Source organism: Brachyhypopomus gauderio, chromosome 5 (assembly GCF_052324685.1).
Source record: "Brachyhypopomus gauderio isolate BG-103 chromosome 5, BGAUD_0.2, whole genome shotgun sequence".
NCBI lineage: Eukaryota > Metazoa > Chordata > Actinopteri > Gymnotiformes > Hypopomidae > Brachyhypopomus > Brachyhypopomus gauderio.
In genome coordinates, this window is record NC_135215.1 from 20,478,641 (window position 1) to 20,498,140 (window position 19,500).

A 19,500-nucleotide genomic window follows, 5' to 3' on the forward strand; every position below is an offset into this window, starting at 1 on the left:
TGAAGACGTCATTTGTACTGCATGAATAGTCTGTGGTCTCTGCTGTAAATGGGTGCTCGCTGTACTCACATGCATTCCGCCCGCAGGCCAATGTGCCAGTCATCTCCCACACACTGATAAGGGCTGCATCAGTTCCGACTCGGTCTCTTCATAACCCTCATCGCTCACCCAAAGCTTTGTAAGATTGGTGCCCTCCCACACCCAGTCCTTACACACACACACACACACACACACACACACACACACACAGCCAGTATAGTTTTGTTCAGGAGGTTCATTGACTCTACTCACAGACATTAATACAAATACATTGATATGTACTGCAAATACACTGATACAAATACTCAGAACCAAATGTCTGCAAATACACTGATACAAATACTCAGAACCAAATGTCTTCCATTTTGCTGTAGAGGAGCTGGGTTGGTGTTGTACAAACAGTCATTTGCATGCACAAGCATTTGCCAAACAGTGAACTGTTTTGTTAATAATGGTGCAATGCAGTGAATTATCAGGAGGAACAATCAGGTAGACAGAGTGAACCCTGTCTTCCACCAGAGGGCGATACTTTCTTTTTTAACAAATATCCTTAAAAAAAAAGAGAAACCCAATCTCTCTGTGTTTGAAAAGGGAAACTCAGTTTTTCAAAGTGCTTCCTCAACACTGGCTTTCAGCCAGAGTGCTTCATCATTGTTGTTACAAAAAAGATGGGTTTTTTTATGTTGGTGTCGTATTAATGCGTGTCCTTAAAAAGTTCAACTGCACCCTTCTCTCTTGACACAGTGACATGGATTGATTCCACTGTAAGCACTTCTGCTTGTACTACTACAGGAATAGAATGACTGAATATGCTCTGTGAACCCAAACAGAAACTGACAAAACAGTCACGTATGCCAGTTCCAGAAGTTCACAGCAAGATGGACAGATACGGGACGAGAGTCTCCACACGATGATGCCGCTTTTGTTCATTGCCACTGCGGCATCTGTTCAGCAGAGGGACACATCGGCGTCTGAGACGTCTTACTTGGTGTCCCTACGGTTCGTGTCCCTGTGTGAGTGTAAATGCAACGTTACCTAGCACTACATTCCTACCCTTCTGCCCCCCTGCCAACGTGAAGCCCACACGGCCGGCTGCCACTTAAATCAGGGGGGTGGGGGTGGGTGAAAGGCAGGGGTGGATGGGGGAGGTGGGGGTGGGTGAAAGGCAGGGGTGGATGGGGGAGGTGGGGGTGGGTGAAAGGCAGGGGTGGATGGGGGAGGTGGGGGTGGTCTCGCGCTCTATCGCCCTCTTTGAGAGGCGGCAGCGCACTTGACGCCCGGTGGGGGTGAGAACGTGCAAAGCGGCCCATGGATGTCTGACAGAATGTCTTACATTCCCAAGCCGGGCAGTGGGCCCTGAAGCCTGGTGTTGGGTTCCGGCCTCTGGAGACGGGGGAGCGACCGTGGCCCTGGGTGACTCAGCAACACCCAGTTGTCCCTACTGCTTGCTCAATTGTTGAATTGTGTTTTGTAGCGTCGAAGGTCGATCTCTGAGGAAAAGCCCCACTCTTGGCCTGAATTAAATATCTCCCAGACATCTTTTTTTTCCAGCTTAATTCTGTTGAAGTTCTTACAGGTCCTTTTGTTTGAACTGAAACCCATATCTTCCTAAGCTTTGTACAAGAAAGCAGAGGCAGAAAGCACATAGTTGCTCATGGACTGAGCTGGTTGGAGTAGGTGGTATTATTGCTGTGGAGAGGAGACATTGACCTGACATTCCCACCTTTGACATCACAAGCCCAACTTGGCTTCTGCTCAGGGTCTGTCAGTAATCTCTCTCTTTATTTCTCTGTCTCAGTCTCTGTCTGTCTTTCTCTATCTAGCTGTTTATCTAGCTATCTATCAAGCTCACAACTTTTGCCAAAGGGCTGTTGAAAGGAGAATCCATACCCCAGCCCCAGAGACATTCAAATGGTCTCTAGTGTCATCATAATAACATGGCACTTAGTGATGCCTTTCAGAAGAGCACGTTTCACACCAGCAAAGCCAGACTGAATCTTGTTCTAAGCATACTGCACAAAAGGGAGGAAAGAGTGGCGGCGAGCAAGCAAGGACAAAGCAGCCATCCTTTGATGCCACACGCCGAAGACAAAGCCATGACCCCCCCCTGCACGCCGGCAGGCTGTCTGCCTGAGTCATCCTCCAGCGCACTCGAGTACCCAGAGTTCCCTGCTCCCTGCAGGGCGGGGCAGACGCAGTGTCTTAGCCAGCTCCCACAGGGATGTCCGTCGCTAAACCGGTCGAGTGTGACCGAGTGTCAGTAATGCGTGAGCTGCTGTGGCCACGTTCTGTGAGGTCGACACCGTCAAGTGCTGTCCCTGTGCCTCAGAGACAACACTTTATAATGTCTTTAAGTATATTCTTCCATAACACTTGATAGGAAGTTACCCAAGCTTCTATTTATCTCTTTTTCCACAGGCACTTTTCTACCACGGATCATCTGTGTCTACAGTAGAATCCACGGTGCAGCCCATATCCTCAAAACCATCTCAAGGGCTTCAGTCATATGTGCCTGCACCTCCTCTGTGTGCCTCTGGCCCTCTGCCAAACTGCCCTGTCCTTCTGTTCCATCACAACATCAGTCGACTAACGACAGGCTCATTAATACATTTGCATTCTTCTTGATTTCTTTCCTACTTCCTGCATAACTAAGCCATCGTGAAGCTCTTTTTAACGGGCATGGAAACGCAGCTGCCCTCCCACGGAGAATCCAGGCCATGCATTAAATGTTAAGTGGACATGCGCAATCCTTATGTCACGCCTGAGCAATTCTTTCCTGCCTCTTCCCAGCTGTTGGATCAGTGCTGTCTAATGCAGCATTAATAAAAAGTAACTGAAAGGGCTTGAAAGCATGGTAGATCCAGTTACTCACACCAGCACACTCCTCTGCTGCATAAAGCTTGTGGAATGGTCATGTCCCTCTAAACAATAATTAGGGTTGTACTGGGCATAGAGAGTGTGTGGTACCTAAATATGTGTGTGTGTGTGTGTGTGTGTGTGTGTGTGTGTGTGTGTGTGTGTGTTAGAGAGAGAAACAGCTGACCAAAGGCAAGAGTTACATTCACCAAGCTCACGCAGTCTTTGCATTTCAATTTACATTTGTCAAGTTGTGACTCCAGTAGACTGTAGTACTGAGCATTATCATGTCTAAGTAGACACTACATTCTCATGTCTAATGAGAAATTACATTCCAATGTCCATGGAGACATTACATTATCCTGTCTAAGGAAAAATTACATTCTCATATCATAGGAGACATTACATTCTCATATCTAAGGAGACATTATATTCCCTTGTCTAAGGAGACATTACATTTCCACGTCTAAGGAGACCTTATATTCCCAAGTCTAAGGAGACATTACATTCTCACATCTACAGAGACATTAACTTGTCCTATTTATACAGATATTATATTCCCACATCTAAAAAGACATTACATTTGCATGTCTAAGGAGACATTATATTCCCTCATCTAAGGAGACATTACATTCTCATGTCTAAGGAGACATTACATTCTCATGTCTATGGAGACACTACATTCTCATGTCTATGGAGTTATTACATTCTCACGTCTAAGGAGACATTACATGTACATTTGGATTTAGTCTTGCTGAAAATCCTATCTGCACTGCAGTGGATAAATCAGCCATGAGGCTGTGCGCAGAAGGCAGATCTTGTGCTCCTCATCTCTCCTGGTATCTTCCTAGCACACATCATCAAAAACACACGAAGTGGTGGCAACTTCCTTCAATGCCCCATTTAACGTTTCCTCCTCTGCCGCGGCTCTAACCCTAATATTTGCTGGCTGACCTATTTCCGACAGTTTACAGATTATATTTGAACAGCCCAATATATGCATACACTTATGTATTTTGACATTTTTAGGTCATTTACATTTTCTTATATGAGGTAAAAATATATACGATTTTCACAATTTCCAAGTGTATTACTGTAAATTGTATTAACCTGTTATGTATTCCCACTTAAGTCATCTCAAACAACTGTAGGTGTCAGGGCTATTTTAGAAGGTCAGTTATATCTTATTTACATTTACATTTATGGCATTTGGCAGACGCCCTTATCCAGAGCGACTTACATTTTTATCTCATTTTTTATACAAGTGAGCAATTGAGGGTTAAGGGCCTTGCTCAGGGGCACCTCAGTCATGGCCTGGGGATCGAACCTGCGACCCTCCGGTCACAAGACCAGTTCCCTAACCGCTAGGCCATGACTGATCTTATAATCAAAGCTGCCAACTTGAAGAGGGCAGCAAAGCCCATCAACTAACCCTACAAGAAGCCATATGTGCTTTTTTAAACATAGGCTCAGCAAAACACAAAACATCGAAACCGAACGTTAAAAGACAAGTTACAACCCACTCAGCTCGTCACAGTAGGACTGCTCAGCAGAATCACAGCACTCTTTAAATATTCCACGCGGGTGTTCTTCTAATATTGATCTAGGGCTTGGTCTGATAATTGAACTGTCATTATGCTCCCGTGTGTGATCTAGCATCATGTGTAAGACTACAGACTGCTGATTCATATGGCTTTGTATATGCTTAGATAGATAGATAGATAGATAGATAGATAGATAGATAGATAGATAGACAGACAGACAGACAGACAGACAGACAGACAGACAGATAGACAGATAGACAGATAGATAGATAGATAGATAGATAGATAGATAGATAGATAGATAGATAGATTTTAAATTCTAGTCATTGACTGTAATGTTTTGCAACGTGTAAAAATGCTTATATCTATCTAACGATTTGGAAACAGCAGCACGTCTTTCCATGATTGTACGTACGTTTTCGTTACTTGAAGAAGCACGTGGAGAACAGCGAGACGCGTCAAGGCATTCGCTGACGTCTTGGCATTCCAAGCGGCGCGTACATTCTCTGCGAGCCTAAAGAAAACAGCATCTCAGCATCACTGCAACACCGAGAGGCTGTCGGCGCTGTTGCTTGTGATAAGACTGAGATCATGTTCACGACAGACGCGGTATAGCTTCACTGCGCAAAGAAGCTTTCAGAATCAGGTCGTTGTGTAAACTTCCTACACAAACAGCGGGAAGTGGCAGAGTGGAGTGTCATTGCTCTCCGGTGACAACTGGACTGTTTTTACACCTTCCTTCTAAATAAGGAAGCAGACTGTCAGACATATGACCACCGTCCCAATTTGGGTGCTGCAAAAGCGCCCATCGCATCCCATGATCTCTCCAAGCCGTCCAATAAGGCTCTGCGACCCCCGTTTTACATGAGGAGTAACGGCGTCCCGCTGTAGTCTCATCGGAGAAGCGGCTGCAGTTTCAGCCCTCGCAGTGCGGGGCAGTACTTGCTGGCTTGCAACTTTCTCTCTCTTCCTCCCTGCCCTCCCCTTACTTTCTTTTACGGGACACGAGTGATGTCACATGAGGATGCGGGTGTCCGGCAAGGTGCGATAGGTTTTTGGTGAGGGGCATTCTCCGTGACCAGCTTTGCCCAGCAAGAGGCGCGGACCTGCAAAACATGCTAATCACCACTATCACCACCATCAGAAGTTCTGCCGCACACTCTCCCAGTTCTGTTCTGATTTCGGGCTACTGTTTCATGCTCGAAACTCTGATCTGCCTTGCTAAAATAAGCGTGTGCCACCATGCCGAAGGAAGAAAAACAAGAAGAGCGGTATTTTTAGTGGCATTAATTTTGACCACGTGCCCCGAAGGTAAACCGGATGGCCATTGCGCAAAGGTTGCTCATCAGTATGTCCAGCGAGGCCAATACGCGCTGGCCGCGGACTGCAATTCTTCTCCTTGGCTTCCTTGCTGGGATTGTGTCATCATACTCGATTCCAAGTAGGATTAACGTAACTTCACTGGAAAAACGATGGGAGACCCTCTTCTCCCGGTCCGTACTGGGAATATCGGGGGAGAAATCGGACCTGAACTGGGAGCGGGACTATTTACTGGGCATCAAAAGAGTGCGAAGGCTGTACTGCAACGTGGGCATCGGGTTTCACCTTCAGGTCCTCCCAGACGGCAGGATAAACGGTGTACATAATGAAAATCAGTACAGTGAGTTCCATCCAGAAACGTAATGCAATAAATGACCTTTTGTGAATAACAGCGACGTAATGGGTTTGATGGCTTTAGGTATTATTATTGAGATTTGATACGTTGTGTAAATAGATTTAAATGTCTCATCAAGCAAATACAAATCTATTAAAAACACCAGTATCCATTAAGTGCTAAGTATCTGTCCTGGCTAAAACATGACATGAATGCTTAGACGCATATAGACGCCAACTTATTTTTACACCGACTCCTTCTGCGTCCCAAAAGCGGTTTGCCATGCACGCCGGAAAGTGCGCGTGTGAGAGATGTTCATTTAGATGGTGATGTTTTGCATTGTTTTTTTTTTAACAAAGCCCGTGCATCCCAAATCGCCACCTGCAAGGTTCCACCCACCGCAGTACGGTGCATGCCATTGTTTCTTCTTTCATATTGATAACAGTGTAGGTACGACCCAGTTCGTTTGTATAACATGGTGTTTTGTTTGATTAGGTTTGATAGAGATTTCTACGGTGGAACGAGGAGTGGTTAGTCTGTACGGTGTGAAAAGCGAGGTCTTTGTCGCAATGAACAGCAAAGGAAGGTTATACGGAACGGTAGGTGCGCGCAACTATATTCGCAATCCAGTCTGCATCCTGCATCCATAAGACAAACCAAGGATGTGTTTCTGAGTGCTTCTGAAACTAGGACTACTGTGTAAAATTGATCATGGTTAATGTATTCCTTATTCCTTATAACTGTTTCATTTCTCGGTAGACTTCATAAACATATATCTCATACGACCTGAATGGGAAACACAGAGATGCACTTCTGTAATTAATGCATATGTTAAAATTATGTACTGCGGGTTGGCGAGATCAGTGACCAGGGGCAGGGGTGTTACCACGTGCAGATATTATACATTAAGACATTTTGGTCAGCAGGTCCATGCAATGAGTCTGTAATATCTTTCAAGAAGCCATAGGTAGGATAGGTTTATGGGAATTTTTAAATGCCAGCAGGACTGCGTTTTGCAGTTTTGGAACTGATCTCTGTTCATTGTTGGCAAAGGCATCTGGATCTGGGCAGTGACAAGACAAACTCTGAAAGTTTTTTTTTCTATAAGGACACCTCTAAACTTGCATTTTATATGTATTTTCTTTGAGGCTTTATGCTAACTGCTCGCAATAGCACGGGTAAAAGTTTTCATGCTCTTTACGTAATAGGCCTAAGCCACTCGGTGCAACTGAACGATGGTCCCTTTGTTGGCACACGCGTCCGTGTAAGATAACAGTCACTCTAGTTGTGAATAAAAGATATAATGATAAAGGTAACCATCAATTAATAATAACTGTGATGCTGAAACGACAGAAACGTAGACGCACGGACCTATTTTTTCTGGGGGACCGACTTTTTCAAAAGCCGGTTTTGGTCCCCCCCAGTTTTTACGGTTAAAACCAAATATTTAAATAGCGACGAATCCATGTCCCCCCCACTTTTGAAATCAAAATTACGTCCATGCGTAGACGTGCGGGACACATAAATTGAGATTTTTGGTGAGCAGTTGACAAATTGTATAGGCTATCAGTTTCGTTCACTTTTGCACAAACGTTTCAGGGATTACTTGAACTTTGTTAACGGAGTTAATCTGTTGATGCTGAAAGTCAGATAATAATTACATATAATGAGAATTTCTGATCTTTCTAAAAGAGACTTTCTGGATATTAATAGGTTGGATATTAATGGTTTTTCTCAGTGAGATTCCAAGAAACCAATGCTGTCTTTCCAAATGAGGGTCCTAAAAACTATAAATACCATAAAGCTTTTTTGCAGCCAGCTCCTTAGAATCTGTTGGACAAAATGCTTTTTGGTGGTCACAGGTTCTGCTGCTAGAAGTAGGCCTATAATCACAAGAGTAGCTGTACCCAAACATGTGAAGTGCTTTGAAAACGGGACTCTGCTGTCTGGATTTTTATTTACTTTTTTTTTGATACTGTATGTCTAGCAGGAATATGGCTAAGGAGTTATTGGACGTATGTTAAGGCAATTGCAAATTTCGTGTTTCGTGTTCCTCTTCAAGAAGCCAGTGTAAAAATTCCAATCTATACCTGTGCTTGTGCAGACTACATGGAGACCAGAGCATGGAAAAAACCTACTTCTAGGCTGGTATTCAGAAAATTCTTAACGTTTCAAGCCTCATCTTCTGTTGTTATTACATCAGAAGAGGTCTTCTTTACCTTTACATGTTTGTCTATATACAGTAGACAAACGTTCGTTTAGAGGAATTTTAATATTTTACATTTCTTCATCACTTGCAGAAGTTAAATAAGACATTGATCAGTATAATATAGGAGATCATATGACGGCTTCTTGGCGCCTAAGATGGCGTTTGTGTGAAACTCTAATGACTGTAGTAGTTTTGTGTTACATACGCCACCAGTTCCGTGTTATCTACCCTAAAATATTTTTTTTGCACAAGGCTAGTTTATACTGAGAAAGTGAAACAAAAAACGAATTACACCACAATCCTTTCCAATAACGCCCAGCTCTGGACGCAAAGTCCCTGTGCGCGCGTAACGTTGCGTAAACGTGACCGCGTTTACCAGCGCGCGCTGGCCTTGCGCCTCTGCGCGGGGGCCTCTGATCTCCTTTTGTCTCTTCTCTTTCAGCCCACTTTTAATCACGAGTGCAAGTTCAAGGAGACATTGCTGCCAAACAACTACAACGCCTACGAGTCTTTCGTTTACAAGGGATTCTACATCGCCCTCAGCAAGCACGGCCGAGCGAAGAGAGGCAGCAAAGCCAATCCCTCTATGACAGTCACGCACTTCCTGCCGCGAATATGAGCGGGTAACCGATAATAGCGCTATTGTTTTTGCACACGTGGATGCTCCCTCACAGAAGAGATTTGAAATCATATAATACCTAAAAAACTAAGGGGAGTGCAAGAACACCACTACAATAGTATTTATTCTTGTCTTTATATATGTATATGTATATTTCGATAGCTAAAATTTTTTTTTGAGAACTTACATATGTAGGCCTACCATTTTTGCTGCTTTTTTCTTTTATCTCGTCTGGATTTGGCGGTACCTGTCCATTCGCCTCACCTGAGTGCTTATCGGGAGGGGTCGTAACACTGGAACGGACGGCAGATGTCCTTATCCTCTTTAAACAGTGAAGTGATATTTTGTATTACCTCAGAACCCCTCTATGGGTATAAAGGATGCACAGACATTTGCAAACAATATGTAAATTTTTGTTTCCTTTTTTCTTTTTTGGTTCGAGCCAACTTAACCTTAAGGTTGGTTTATCATTAGGATATATACATCTATTTTTGCTTTGTTTTGTTTCTTTCGTCTAGTTTTCTCACCGTGGAAACATGAGAGCGCTTAAAGTGACGCAGATCCCTTTCTGCAGCTGAGGTGCCTTGGCTTGCTTCCATGCCTCCCCTTTAACGTGCATTCTCCGAACACCCCGGGGAGTCAGAAATAGGGCTGACATGCAAGCCAGGGCCCTGCAGGGACTCTCCCCCACAAGGGCCAGCCAAGGGGGGGTAGGACGTGGGGTGGTGAATCTCAACTTCATTTTGCTTTTCTTTGGCCAGAGGACACACGGGCCACTCAAGGCTGAGTAGAAGAGTGTGACCTGCTCTGGATCACTGATGATAATGTAAAAGCCAAAGGCTCCTGTCTCCTGATTTACTGTCGTATCTCAGCTGCTCCATGCTAGCTTACAAAAAATATGGTGACACAGTATCTTTTCCGGCACAGTGTGCCCAATCATCGCGTTGGGTCTGGTGTACCATTTACTTGTGCACTTTAGTTTCAGATGTTTTTGGAACTGAAGAAAAGTTTTTGTAGTTAAGAAACAAAATACAGGGGAACTTATGCAATCGCATACTAAAAATATTTCTGTCCATGAACTGAGACACCACTGGTAAATTATGACACAATGCCTGTCAGTGGTATGGCTGATGAGATGATGACACGTAGTTAAGTAAGCTTTTTGCATAGTACGTATGTGGGTATGCTAAATCAATAAAAATGCTGTACATACTGGTAGCTTTGCCGAAACGAAAAGCAGGGAGCGATAAGATGAACGTTTCGCTGCTAATGAGGGAAAACGTGCTTTGGGTTGCACAAAGATGAAGTAGATGTTGGTGTCTGCTGTTTGGGGTGGGGTTAGGCGTGTGCATGGGTGCAGGACTTATTATATTTATTCACATGTTTGAGGGGTGCTTATGTGTGAGTGTGTGCTGCGTGTGTGTGTGTGAGTTGGGGAGAGCTGTGTGTGTGTGTGTGTGTGTGTGATGGGGAGGAGTGTGAGATGGGCAGAGCTCACGCTCTCTGCTGCTGCAGCACTGCAGTGCCTCGGGGAACTGTAACAGCTCCCTCTGATACAGGCTGCTGGCAGGACAGGGTTGCCATGGCACGGCGCTCAAACGGAGGGACGGCTGCAATCCCATCCCAAGTCAGGGTGTGCCCACCTTCAACTTCAAGGAGCGGTCCCCTTCAAAGGGAACTGGGAAGGAATGGCACTACTTTACCACGGAGAGACACTTGTGCAATGCTGTGGCCGGATTGTTTGTTCATTCTGCTGCAAGAATGTGTCTCTCGTCCAGCACGGTGGGGGCAGGGGCGGGGGTAGGAGGGCAGCTTCCCAAATACCTGAACCGAAGCTCGGCCGCGTGCGTCGGGCCGCCCTGCGCAGTTATTCCTGTAAAAACGCCACCGCATACCGAGGCCTTCAGATTCCAGCGGTAACCCGAGGGCCGTCTGCTCCGGGTACCAGCTCATTTTTAGTTCAGGGCCTGGGCCGCCAACGAGCCCGTAACCCTGACACACCATGGGAGGACCAAGCTTGTCCAGGTGCCCGTGCTCCGTGTTACCTTCACCTTCGCCACATGGCCTTTCCCCCCTTCACCAACCCAGGTTCATCTCCACTTCCACTTTGCAGCCCCCCTGCAGGGCAGCATGGACTAGTGCTGGTGGGGCGGTGGCTCAGCTGGGTGAGGGTCTGGGTACTTCATGGCCCTGGCTGTGGACACACCTGGGTGGAGTGCTCTGGGTGGCCCTTGCTAATTCCTCATTGAAGCTTCGACCATGACGCACAGGGCCTGGCGCCAGTCCTGATGGTGCCACCCTGCACAGGCCCCTTGCCTGCACTGCTATTCATATTGCATGCAGAGGAGGACGTGTGTCCCTGTTCCTGTCCCTGTCTTTCTGCAGGCTGCTCTTTTCCTCCTACTGCCCTGTACGACTGCAGGCTTCAGGTCGCTCTCTGGGGAGGGGAACGCAAAGCTGAGTGACTCCACTGCGCTGCCACGCACTTTATGCACTGTGTTTAACCTTTGTTATGTCCTTGATGACTGTTGGGGTTTTTATGTGCACCATTAAGATTGATGCTAATGTTATAGGACTGTCAATATAAGATGTAATTTAAAGCTTAGTTTTGGACAGAACTCATTTGGAATTGATATTTCCATGTCCATACCTGTCCTTATTAATGTGCATCCACAAAACCAATCTGGTGAAGTCTGGTTAGTGCCATTGGAAGATTTAAGCGGTTTCTTTAAATTAAAATTTGTATTTATTAAAAGGCTTTAAATAGTAACCATCATATGGGCTAAACCTCCCTCTGAAAAATGTATTTGATAAAATCATCATAATGTAATTGAGCATGTTATGATCACCGGTATGAATCATTGAGTTCTTTCCCAAAGTCAGCTAAGCCTGTAATTGCAGTTGCAGTTGCCTGTAATTGCAGATTTTGGCAAACTTCCTCTACAATGGGAAACTGTCAGTACTGTTACATATGAGATGGTAATGATATGAGGAGAGGCCCCATGGCACAAAGGAAACACTAAGTAGGAACTGTTGAGAAGTCTACATAATGTCAATTAATATAAATCGCAACTTCATAGAGAATTTAAAGGCCATTTTCATCTGCACAGTTTGCCACCATTGTTAGCATCAAAACCCACGAACAACATACGCCTTTGTTATATTCCAGTACGCTGCATATTAAAATCACCAAAGCTTAAGAAAACCTTGCCAACCAGCATGGTGAAACGTTTCCTCTTGTCTTTGAGAGCTTTGTGTTATAATGTGTTATAATGCCTTATGAATGTGCTCTGAGCTTCTTAGTACCTCCTGGTACAGCGAACGCATTCCTGTGAATTCGGAGAAATAGTGAGCAGGACAGAGTCATACCGGAGTCACAGGAGCCATAGCTGTCGTAGTCGGTGAGGGATGGGGTGGGTTGGGGGGGTGTCATGGGAACCTTGGAGAACGGGAACACCCCTGATCGCTGCTGCGTGTGCCGCACGGATTTATAGCAACAGCTGTAAAAATGTTTATTGGTCACAGAAACGGGGAAGCTGTGAGACGCAGCCTGTCAGCTTCACGAGGCAGAGACCGTCTCCGTGAGCAACAATGCGCCATAGCCCCTTCATTCCAGGGTCCATCTCTCCGCCATGTAGCACACAAGGCGGTCTGATGGCTTGGGATGCCATTGTCTTCTGAAGCGAAGATGGATAAAGTTTTTTTGAGGTGCATTGTTGAGCTTGTTGCTAGATAACTTTCCATCGGCTGTGGGGAAAACCTTTTTTTCAGGAAAAGGGTTGACTGCCATTTCATGTTTGTTTTTATTTTGTGTGTGTGTTTTCAGGTTATGCAGAAAGGGTTCTTTCACTTGTTCATTTCTATTCTAATCCGTGGGCCCACTTTGTATTTCTCAGCATTAGTAGCAGTTCAACTATGACAAATTTGATGTTGCACATGGTTTCCTCAAATTCAGCAAAACTACAGATGCCCACACTAGGCAGACAGCATACGCATGGCCACAGAGATCCAACCAATAACAGGCAAATGTTTAACCAACCAATGAAATCCAGTCTCCAGCAAATAATGTCTGCAAACTGCAATATGGAAAAGAGCCAGTGCATTGTAACTGCTGTGATGTATATTAGAGTGGACATTGTGTGTGTGGACATGGCGGATGCTCTGTGGGAACTGGGACTGTGGAATTAGGGGACATGTGTAACCTTGCAGCATATGCTCACTCAGTCTTATCCCTCCTATCTCTCTCTCTCTCTCTCTCTCTCTCACTCACTCACTCACACTCTCTCTCTCTCATTCTTTAAACTCTGGCCCTGAGTGCCATCTTTGCCCATTCTGCTTTTCCTCACTCTTGACATATACCTCACCTCCTGCCTTAGTTATGATTTCTTACAAAGATTGGGAAGCAGCTGGACACAGACGTCTTCCGGCGTTTCTCTCTGAAAGCCAACAGTGCTGTGTGTGAAAACAAATCTATTGAAAAAAAAAAAGTGGTTTACCTTTTATTTTTGTACGTATGTGCTGTGCACAGCAGCGTAACCATATTCCTGATATCAATAAAAAGTTTGATTTTTTAACAAGTGTCTCTTTCCTTTCATTTTCCCATTTTCAGTGATGGTATCTCCTTCCTGGGTAGGGGGGTTAATAACAATCCTGGTTGATTTTCAGATCAAATGGCATATTTTAAATACCAACAACAAAAAGTGTATCATATAACAATACATTTACAACTCCTAGACCAGAGTGACTGTCATAATGACATCAACCTACTACTTATTTACTAAGTAGTTACCGTATACCGTGTATATATATATATATATATATATATATATATATATATATATATATATATATATATATATATATATATATATATATATATATATATATACTGTGTTGACATCTTATATACTGGCGAAGATAAATGAATCACAGCACACGGATCAAATCTTGGATCAAGAATGTTGTCTCTCCTCGCTTTTTATTCGCGCACAAAAAACTTCTCTGCATACATAGCTTCAGCTCTCTCTCCTTTTTTAACAAAGCGAATGTAAGTAAGTAAGTAAGTAAATATTTATTTGTATAGCACTTTTCCAAGTGAGACTACAAAGTGCTGCACATAAAAACATGAGAAATAAATATGTTACACAAAAATCACAACAAATCAAAATCAAATAAACACAATTAAAACAGCACACCTACGCTTCCTACGCACACCTAGCTGTGCCCATCTGCAAAGGCTAAAGAGAACAAATGTGTTTTAAGCCTTTGTTTAAAAAGCTCTTTAGAACCAGATAGCCGAATATCCAGTGGAAGGTTATTCCAAAGCTTTGGAGCGCATACAGAAAAGGCGCAATCTCCCTTTCGTTTCAGTTTAGTCCTAGGGACTACCAACAGCCCTTGATTAGAAGAACGCAATACCCTTCCATTTGAGTAAGCTGTTAAAAGATCAGAGATGTACTCTGGACCCTCTCCACAAAGCGCTTGATAAGTTAAAACCAATATTTTAAACTGAATTCTATAAGCTACAGGCAGCCAGTGCAAAGCGGCCAGAACTGGAGTGATATGATCACGCTTCTTAGATCCAGTAAGCACTCGTGCCGCTGCATTCTGGACCCGCTGGAGCTGAGCAAGACTTTCACAACTGAGACAAGTGAACAATGCATTACAATAATCCAATCGCGATGAGACAAAGGCATGAATAATTTTCTCTGTATCCTGAAATGACAGAAGATTTCTGAGCTTAACTATATTTCTCAACTGTAAATAACAAACCTGTAACAACTTCCTCACATGTATAGAGAAAGTAGCATCAGAGTCAAAAATAACTCCTAGATTTCTCAGCTGTGTATTAATCTTTGTATGCAACCAACCCAATTCCTTCTTCAGATTACTAGCCACAACCTACATTAATTAACAATAGAGCATGCGCAACTCTGATAGTCACATGACTAATATCAGATAATCATATAATGGAGAGCACACTATGTACATTCATGTTAACACCCCCACTTGCTCTCACATTATAAACATCCCTCGTTTACACTCCAAACATAAAATTGTTGAATTTTTGCAGCTTCATTTTTGTTGCAGGTTTTGTCATCATGTCAGCCACCATTTCTTTGGTTGAACAAAACGTCAAAGAAATACTCCCATCCCTCAACATAGTTCTGATAAAATGATACTTTATGTCAATGTGTTTGCACCTCTGTCTACTTACAGGATCTTTTGCTAGAGCTATCGCACCCTGGTTATCCTCATAGATTTTTACTGGTGTATGATGGCTTTTGCTATCCAATCCATCAAGCAACTGAGAAATATATACACTTTCTTGTGCAACAGCGGTAAGAGCCATATATTCGGCTTCACACGTTGTTAGAAAGCGCAACGGGTGAAATACCATCTCCTTGGCAACGGTGGTAATGCAGTCCGAACGAGTCGGGAAAATTGCTGTCACACACTGACAAGCGGCAGATCAGCTAGTGAGCGAACCGAAGCTGCCTGGACTTTCCGTGGGTTTTTTCCATATTCCTGTGTGTGTTCTTGAGGGAATGTGAGTGATTTCTACCTTCTTAGTGATGGACAATTCGATGATTGTTGCAGTTTGTGTTGAACTGAATTATATTCGCAGGTCGAGTTGACTCGTGTTAGCTTAGCAGCATTGCAGCTAGCCTGAAACCACTGTTGCCAACTCGTCAGTAAGGAAAGTCGCTATTGGTTGTCCTAAAAGTTGCTAGAAGTCGCTAAATGACGTCATCACCTAATTTGCATAATACATGTTTTTGAAGCTGTAAAAGAATAACGTTGGGAGAGATAAAAAAATGAGTAAAAACACCCTAAATATGTTAGAACTACAAATGAACAACATCTGTTGCCTTTGAAATAGGCACTCACTTCTCAAAAGAACTACATGACTTTAATGCTTTGTATAAATAATTTTTACGTAAATTACAGTTTTTTTTGCTGTGTTGTTAAATGTTAGTATATGAGTAGCTGTTAGCAGGAACTAGTTGGCATAGAAATCAACCTTACAATACAGGCAGTATACCTGTGTATTATCTCCAATACATGGCTTCAGCCAGCCTTTAAATTCAGGATTTGATTCCCACTCTTTCCTGTATTTTTGAGCATATAGTTTAGTGAGACATGATGAGCAAGTTAGCTAGATGTTAAGCTTTCACAGAGACGCACTGTGGACGAGTCGAGTGACCGGCTACGTGGTGAATGAGGTGAAGAATGACTGAGACTGTGTGAGTTAAATTCTGTGCTTTCTTTTCGTGTCTCACATATTTACATCCCTCGGCGGCGGCAGCTTTGGGCATGCGCAGTTCATTTGCAGTGTGGACGTGGAGCGGTGAGGGTCTGCTCTGAGTGCGAGACTGCACTGAGTGTTGTGGGGCTCACGGCCCAGAGGACAGCAACTGAAGAGCGTGTTTGTTCAGAGCTGCCAAAAGTCTCCAATAACACCACAAAAAGTCGCTAGATTTGTCGCTAGTCGCTTTTTACTACAAAAAGTCGCTAGAGGGTCTGAAAAGTCGCTAAATATAGCGACAAAGTCGCTAAGTTGGCAACACTGCCTGAAACAGCTCCTTGTTGTTGTGTATATCTTATAACGTTATGCTGTTAAGTAATTTATCCGTCTCTCATATTATTTCTCTGCTACTGTATTATACTTAAGTGGTGGTTTATATTTAGATAATGAATCTTACTGGCGAACTTCTGCCCATATGGCAGTTATTTACTAATGTTTAAACGTAATTGCTGGATAAGATTCTGATTATAACTTCTAATACATTGTACTGTTTCTGTATATTTTCAGACCACACACACACATACACACACACACACCCACGCACTTCCACACACGTTACAATTGATGTCAAGATCAACAAGTTCTATTAAAGAAAAAAACTCACTGTCCCAGTGCGTTGATTCTTTAACGGGAATCATAGTCCATGATTCACCGCCTCAGCCTGCAATCCTTCCCTTTGAGTTTTCGCCCCGCATCTCAAACATTGGTCCTTCGAGCCGTAATTGAGTGCAACCTAAGAGGAGGATCATGGACGACGCAGCATTATGCGACGCAGAGCCCCGAAGACGTCCACAGAGAGAACATCACCTACCTGCTTACCTGGATGACTACCAAGTTGCATTCCAACCCCCTGCGCACATGGACCTACAGACCGCCGTTCCTTGCTCTAGCAGCCACCATAGCAGTCACCACAGCAGGTCATCCAACAGAAGTTTGTCCACCCAAAGCACACCTAGTAGGTATACATGTTACTCAGTTGGTACGTATCCCACTCAGGGTCTCTCCACTGCCCAAGCTGCAATCCTAGAAGAGAGAATAAAGCAGTTGGAGCTAGAAGATACACGTCGTATGATCGAGCATGAAACTCAAGCCGACTTAGAGTGTGAAATGCTGGATGACCAAGCCAAGGAAGCACAGCGACTCCAAGATGAGGCAATCAAAGCCAGAGAAGCACTCACCAAGCGACTAGAAAGAGAGCGACGCCTGAAAAGAGCTGAACAGGACCTTGAGATTGCTAAGCTTCGTTCTTCTATGCTTTCCAGTAACTGGGCACCTGCACATTCATCCGCCCACTCTGATGTGTTAGAACCTTTCCTGGGCTTACCAACGGCAGTGCTGGTAAGACAGGTTGACGAACGTCCAACCACCTCTCCGCCGCGGTCAACCCAATTACTTCCACCACCTGCTCCTGTTGTGTGTCCAACCACTCCTTCCCCACAAGTGATGCCACAAGAACTGATGCCGTCAGTTCATGTCATCACTTCAGCACCTGTGACCCATCCTGCACCTCAAGAGGTATCATCCTTTGAGTCAAAATTTCCTAGTGAAAAACAAGTTTGCACTACAACCTACAATTTCCCGCTAACTCGGTAGAGCGTCAGTTTTCAGCAGTGTACCAACCAGCCATGGCACCACTTAACGCTGCTCAGCATACCAACCATGGAGCTCCACGGCCTCTACCGACTCACCATGGGAAGCCTGTGCCAGTTCTCTCTGCTCCCTACCCTGGCTATACACCACTACCCGGAGCAGAATTACTCATAGCATCAGCTCTTGGAATCCCTCGGCCTTCCCTTCCAGTGTTCGAGAGTGGTCGGGAGAGTGATTTTGCATTGCTTAAGCTTGCACTAGACAAGGTACTGGGAGGCAGCCTTCACCTCAGTGAGCAATATAAATATCAAGTGTTGATAGGACACATCAAACTCCCAAGCGTGCTGCAGCTGGCTAAGGCTTAGATGCATGACCCTACAAGATAAATACGGGCAACCACGACAGTTGATCCAAAGTGAGCTAGGTTCCATCCTCAATGCGCCTGATCTAAAGATTGGTGACGCTGACGCCTTTGACTCATTCGCCTTATCAATCCAGTACATGGTAGGCATGTTAAAGACACTTGAAGGACAGAATGGGTATGAACTCCACTGTGGTTCCCACGTTGATCATCTGCTCAGTAAGATGCCTCCCACTTACCGTGATGGTTTGTTGAGTAATATGGTGTTCTGCAGACTGGTACCGACAGCACCTACGCCCTTCTGGACTTAGCTACCTGGCTCCAGACAAAGTCACAAGCAAGGTGTATATCCAATAGAACGGCAGCACTGTATCAGACAAATACCCCCCGACCAGCTAGGAAGAATCAGTGAATTGCTCAACCTGAAGAGAAGCCAGGAACTGCGTGCTTCAATGTAACTGACAGGGCACCAAGGGAGGAGACATCTTTGTCAGAGCTTACGCCTTTCTGTCCATACTGTGATAGTCAGGACCACTACCACAATTCCTGTGAAGAATTCAAGAAGTTGACCACCGATCAAATCTTAAAGTGGCTCCTGGATGGTAAACGGTGTCGAAAATGTGGACGCAATCACCCAGAGGACCGGTGCACAACTGCAAGGAGACGCACCTCACTATCTTGCATGAGTTAGTCCAGGAAACCAAACGGAAGGTGTACACGGTCAGTCTACTTCCCACAAAGGTGATGATCAGCCCAACAGGTCTCAAAGAGTAATGCTGAAGGTGGTCAAGGTCCTCCTTCATAACGGTGACCAAAGGATGCAGGACTCGATGACGGGTCCAAAAGGAGTATCGTCCTTCCTCAGGTGGTGCAACAGCTCAACCTCTTCAGCCATCCAGAGACTCTACCTTTGCAGACTGTGCACCAGAGCGTTAAGCAACTTAACGGCGCATCAATCTCCTTGAAAGTGTCATCACCACTGCGACCATACGAAAAGCACCTGATATCCCACACCTTCACTGCCAAAGGGTTGGTTCTTGCTGAACACACTTATCCAGTTGGTGTGCTGCAGCAGAAATACAAACATCTCAGGGACCTTCCCTTATGCCCGGTGAACCACGTACAACCACTGCTCCTAATTGGGTCTGATATGCCCCACCTGATCACTCCGGTCCAACCAGTGCATGCAGGACCACCAGGCGGACCTGTCGCTATTTGCACTAGGCTGGGTTGGTCTCTTCAAGGGCCAGTTGATACTGTTCATCTCTCACCTGGGGTCCAACAATGCCTGCACATCACCACAGCCTCAGCTTCCAGCA

The 19,500-nt window shown here is 44.7% G+C and overlaps 1 protein-coding gene and 1 long non-coding RNA gene across 2 annotated transcripts in view; one reads left to right on the top strand and one right to left on the bottom strand.

Moving 5' to 3' along the window:
* LOC143514774 (uncharacterized) overlaps positions 1-5,509 on the bottom strand; it is a 13,176-nt gene extending 7,667 nt beyond the window's left edge. Inside the window, exons 1-2 of the long non-coding RNA XR_013130952.1 lie at positions 4,855-5,509; positions 70-207 (exon numbers count right to left, since the gene is read on the bottom strand). This is a non-coding gene — a long non-coding RNA (uncharacterized LOC143514774). The remainder of the gene's footprint in view (positions 1-69; positions 208-4,854) is intronic.
* fgf6b (fibroblast growth factor 6b) lies at positions 5,116-13,487 on the top strand. The gene is made up of 3 exons (XM_077006362.1): positions 5,116-6,099; positions 6,589-6,692; positions 8,745-13,487. Exons 1-3 carry the CDS (start codon positions 5,760-5,762, stop codon positions 8,919-8,921), a joined length of 621 nt encoding a protein of 206 aa, XP_076862477.1. The 5' UTR covers positions 5,116-5,759; the 3' UTR covers positions 8,922-13,487.
* The last annotated feature ends 6,013 nt before the right edge of the window (positions 13,488-19,500 follow it).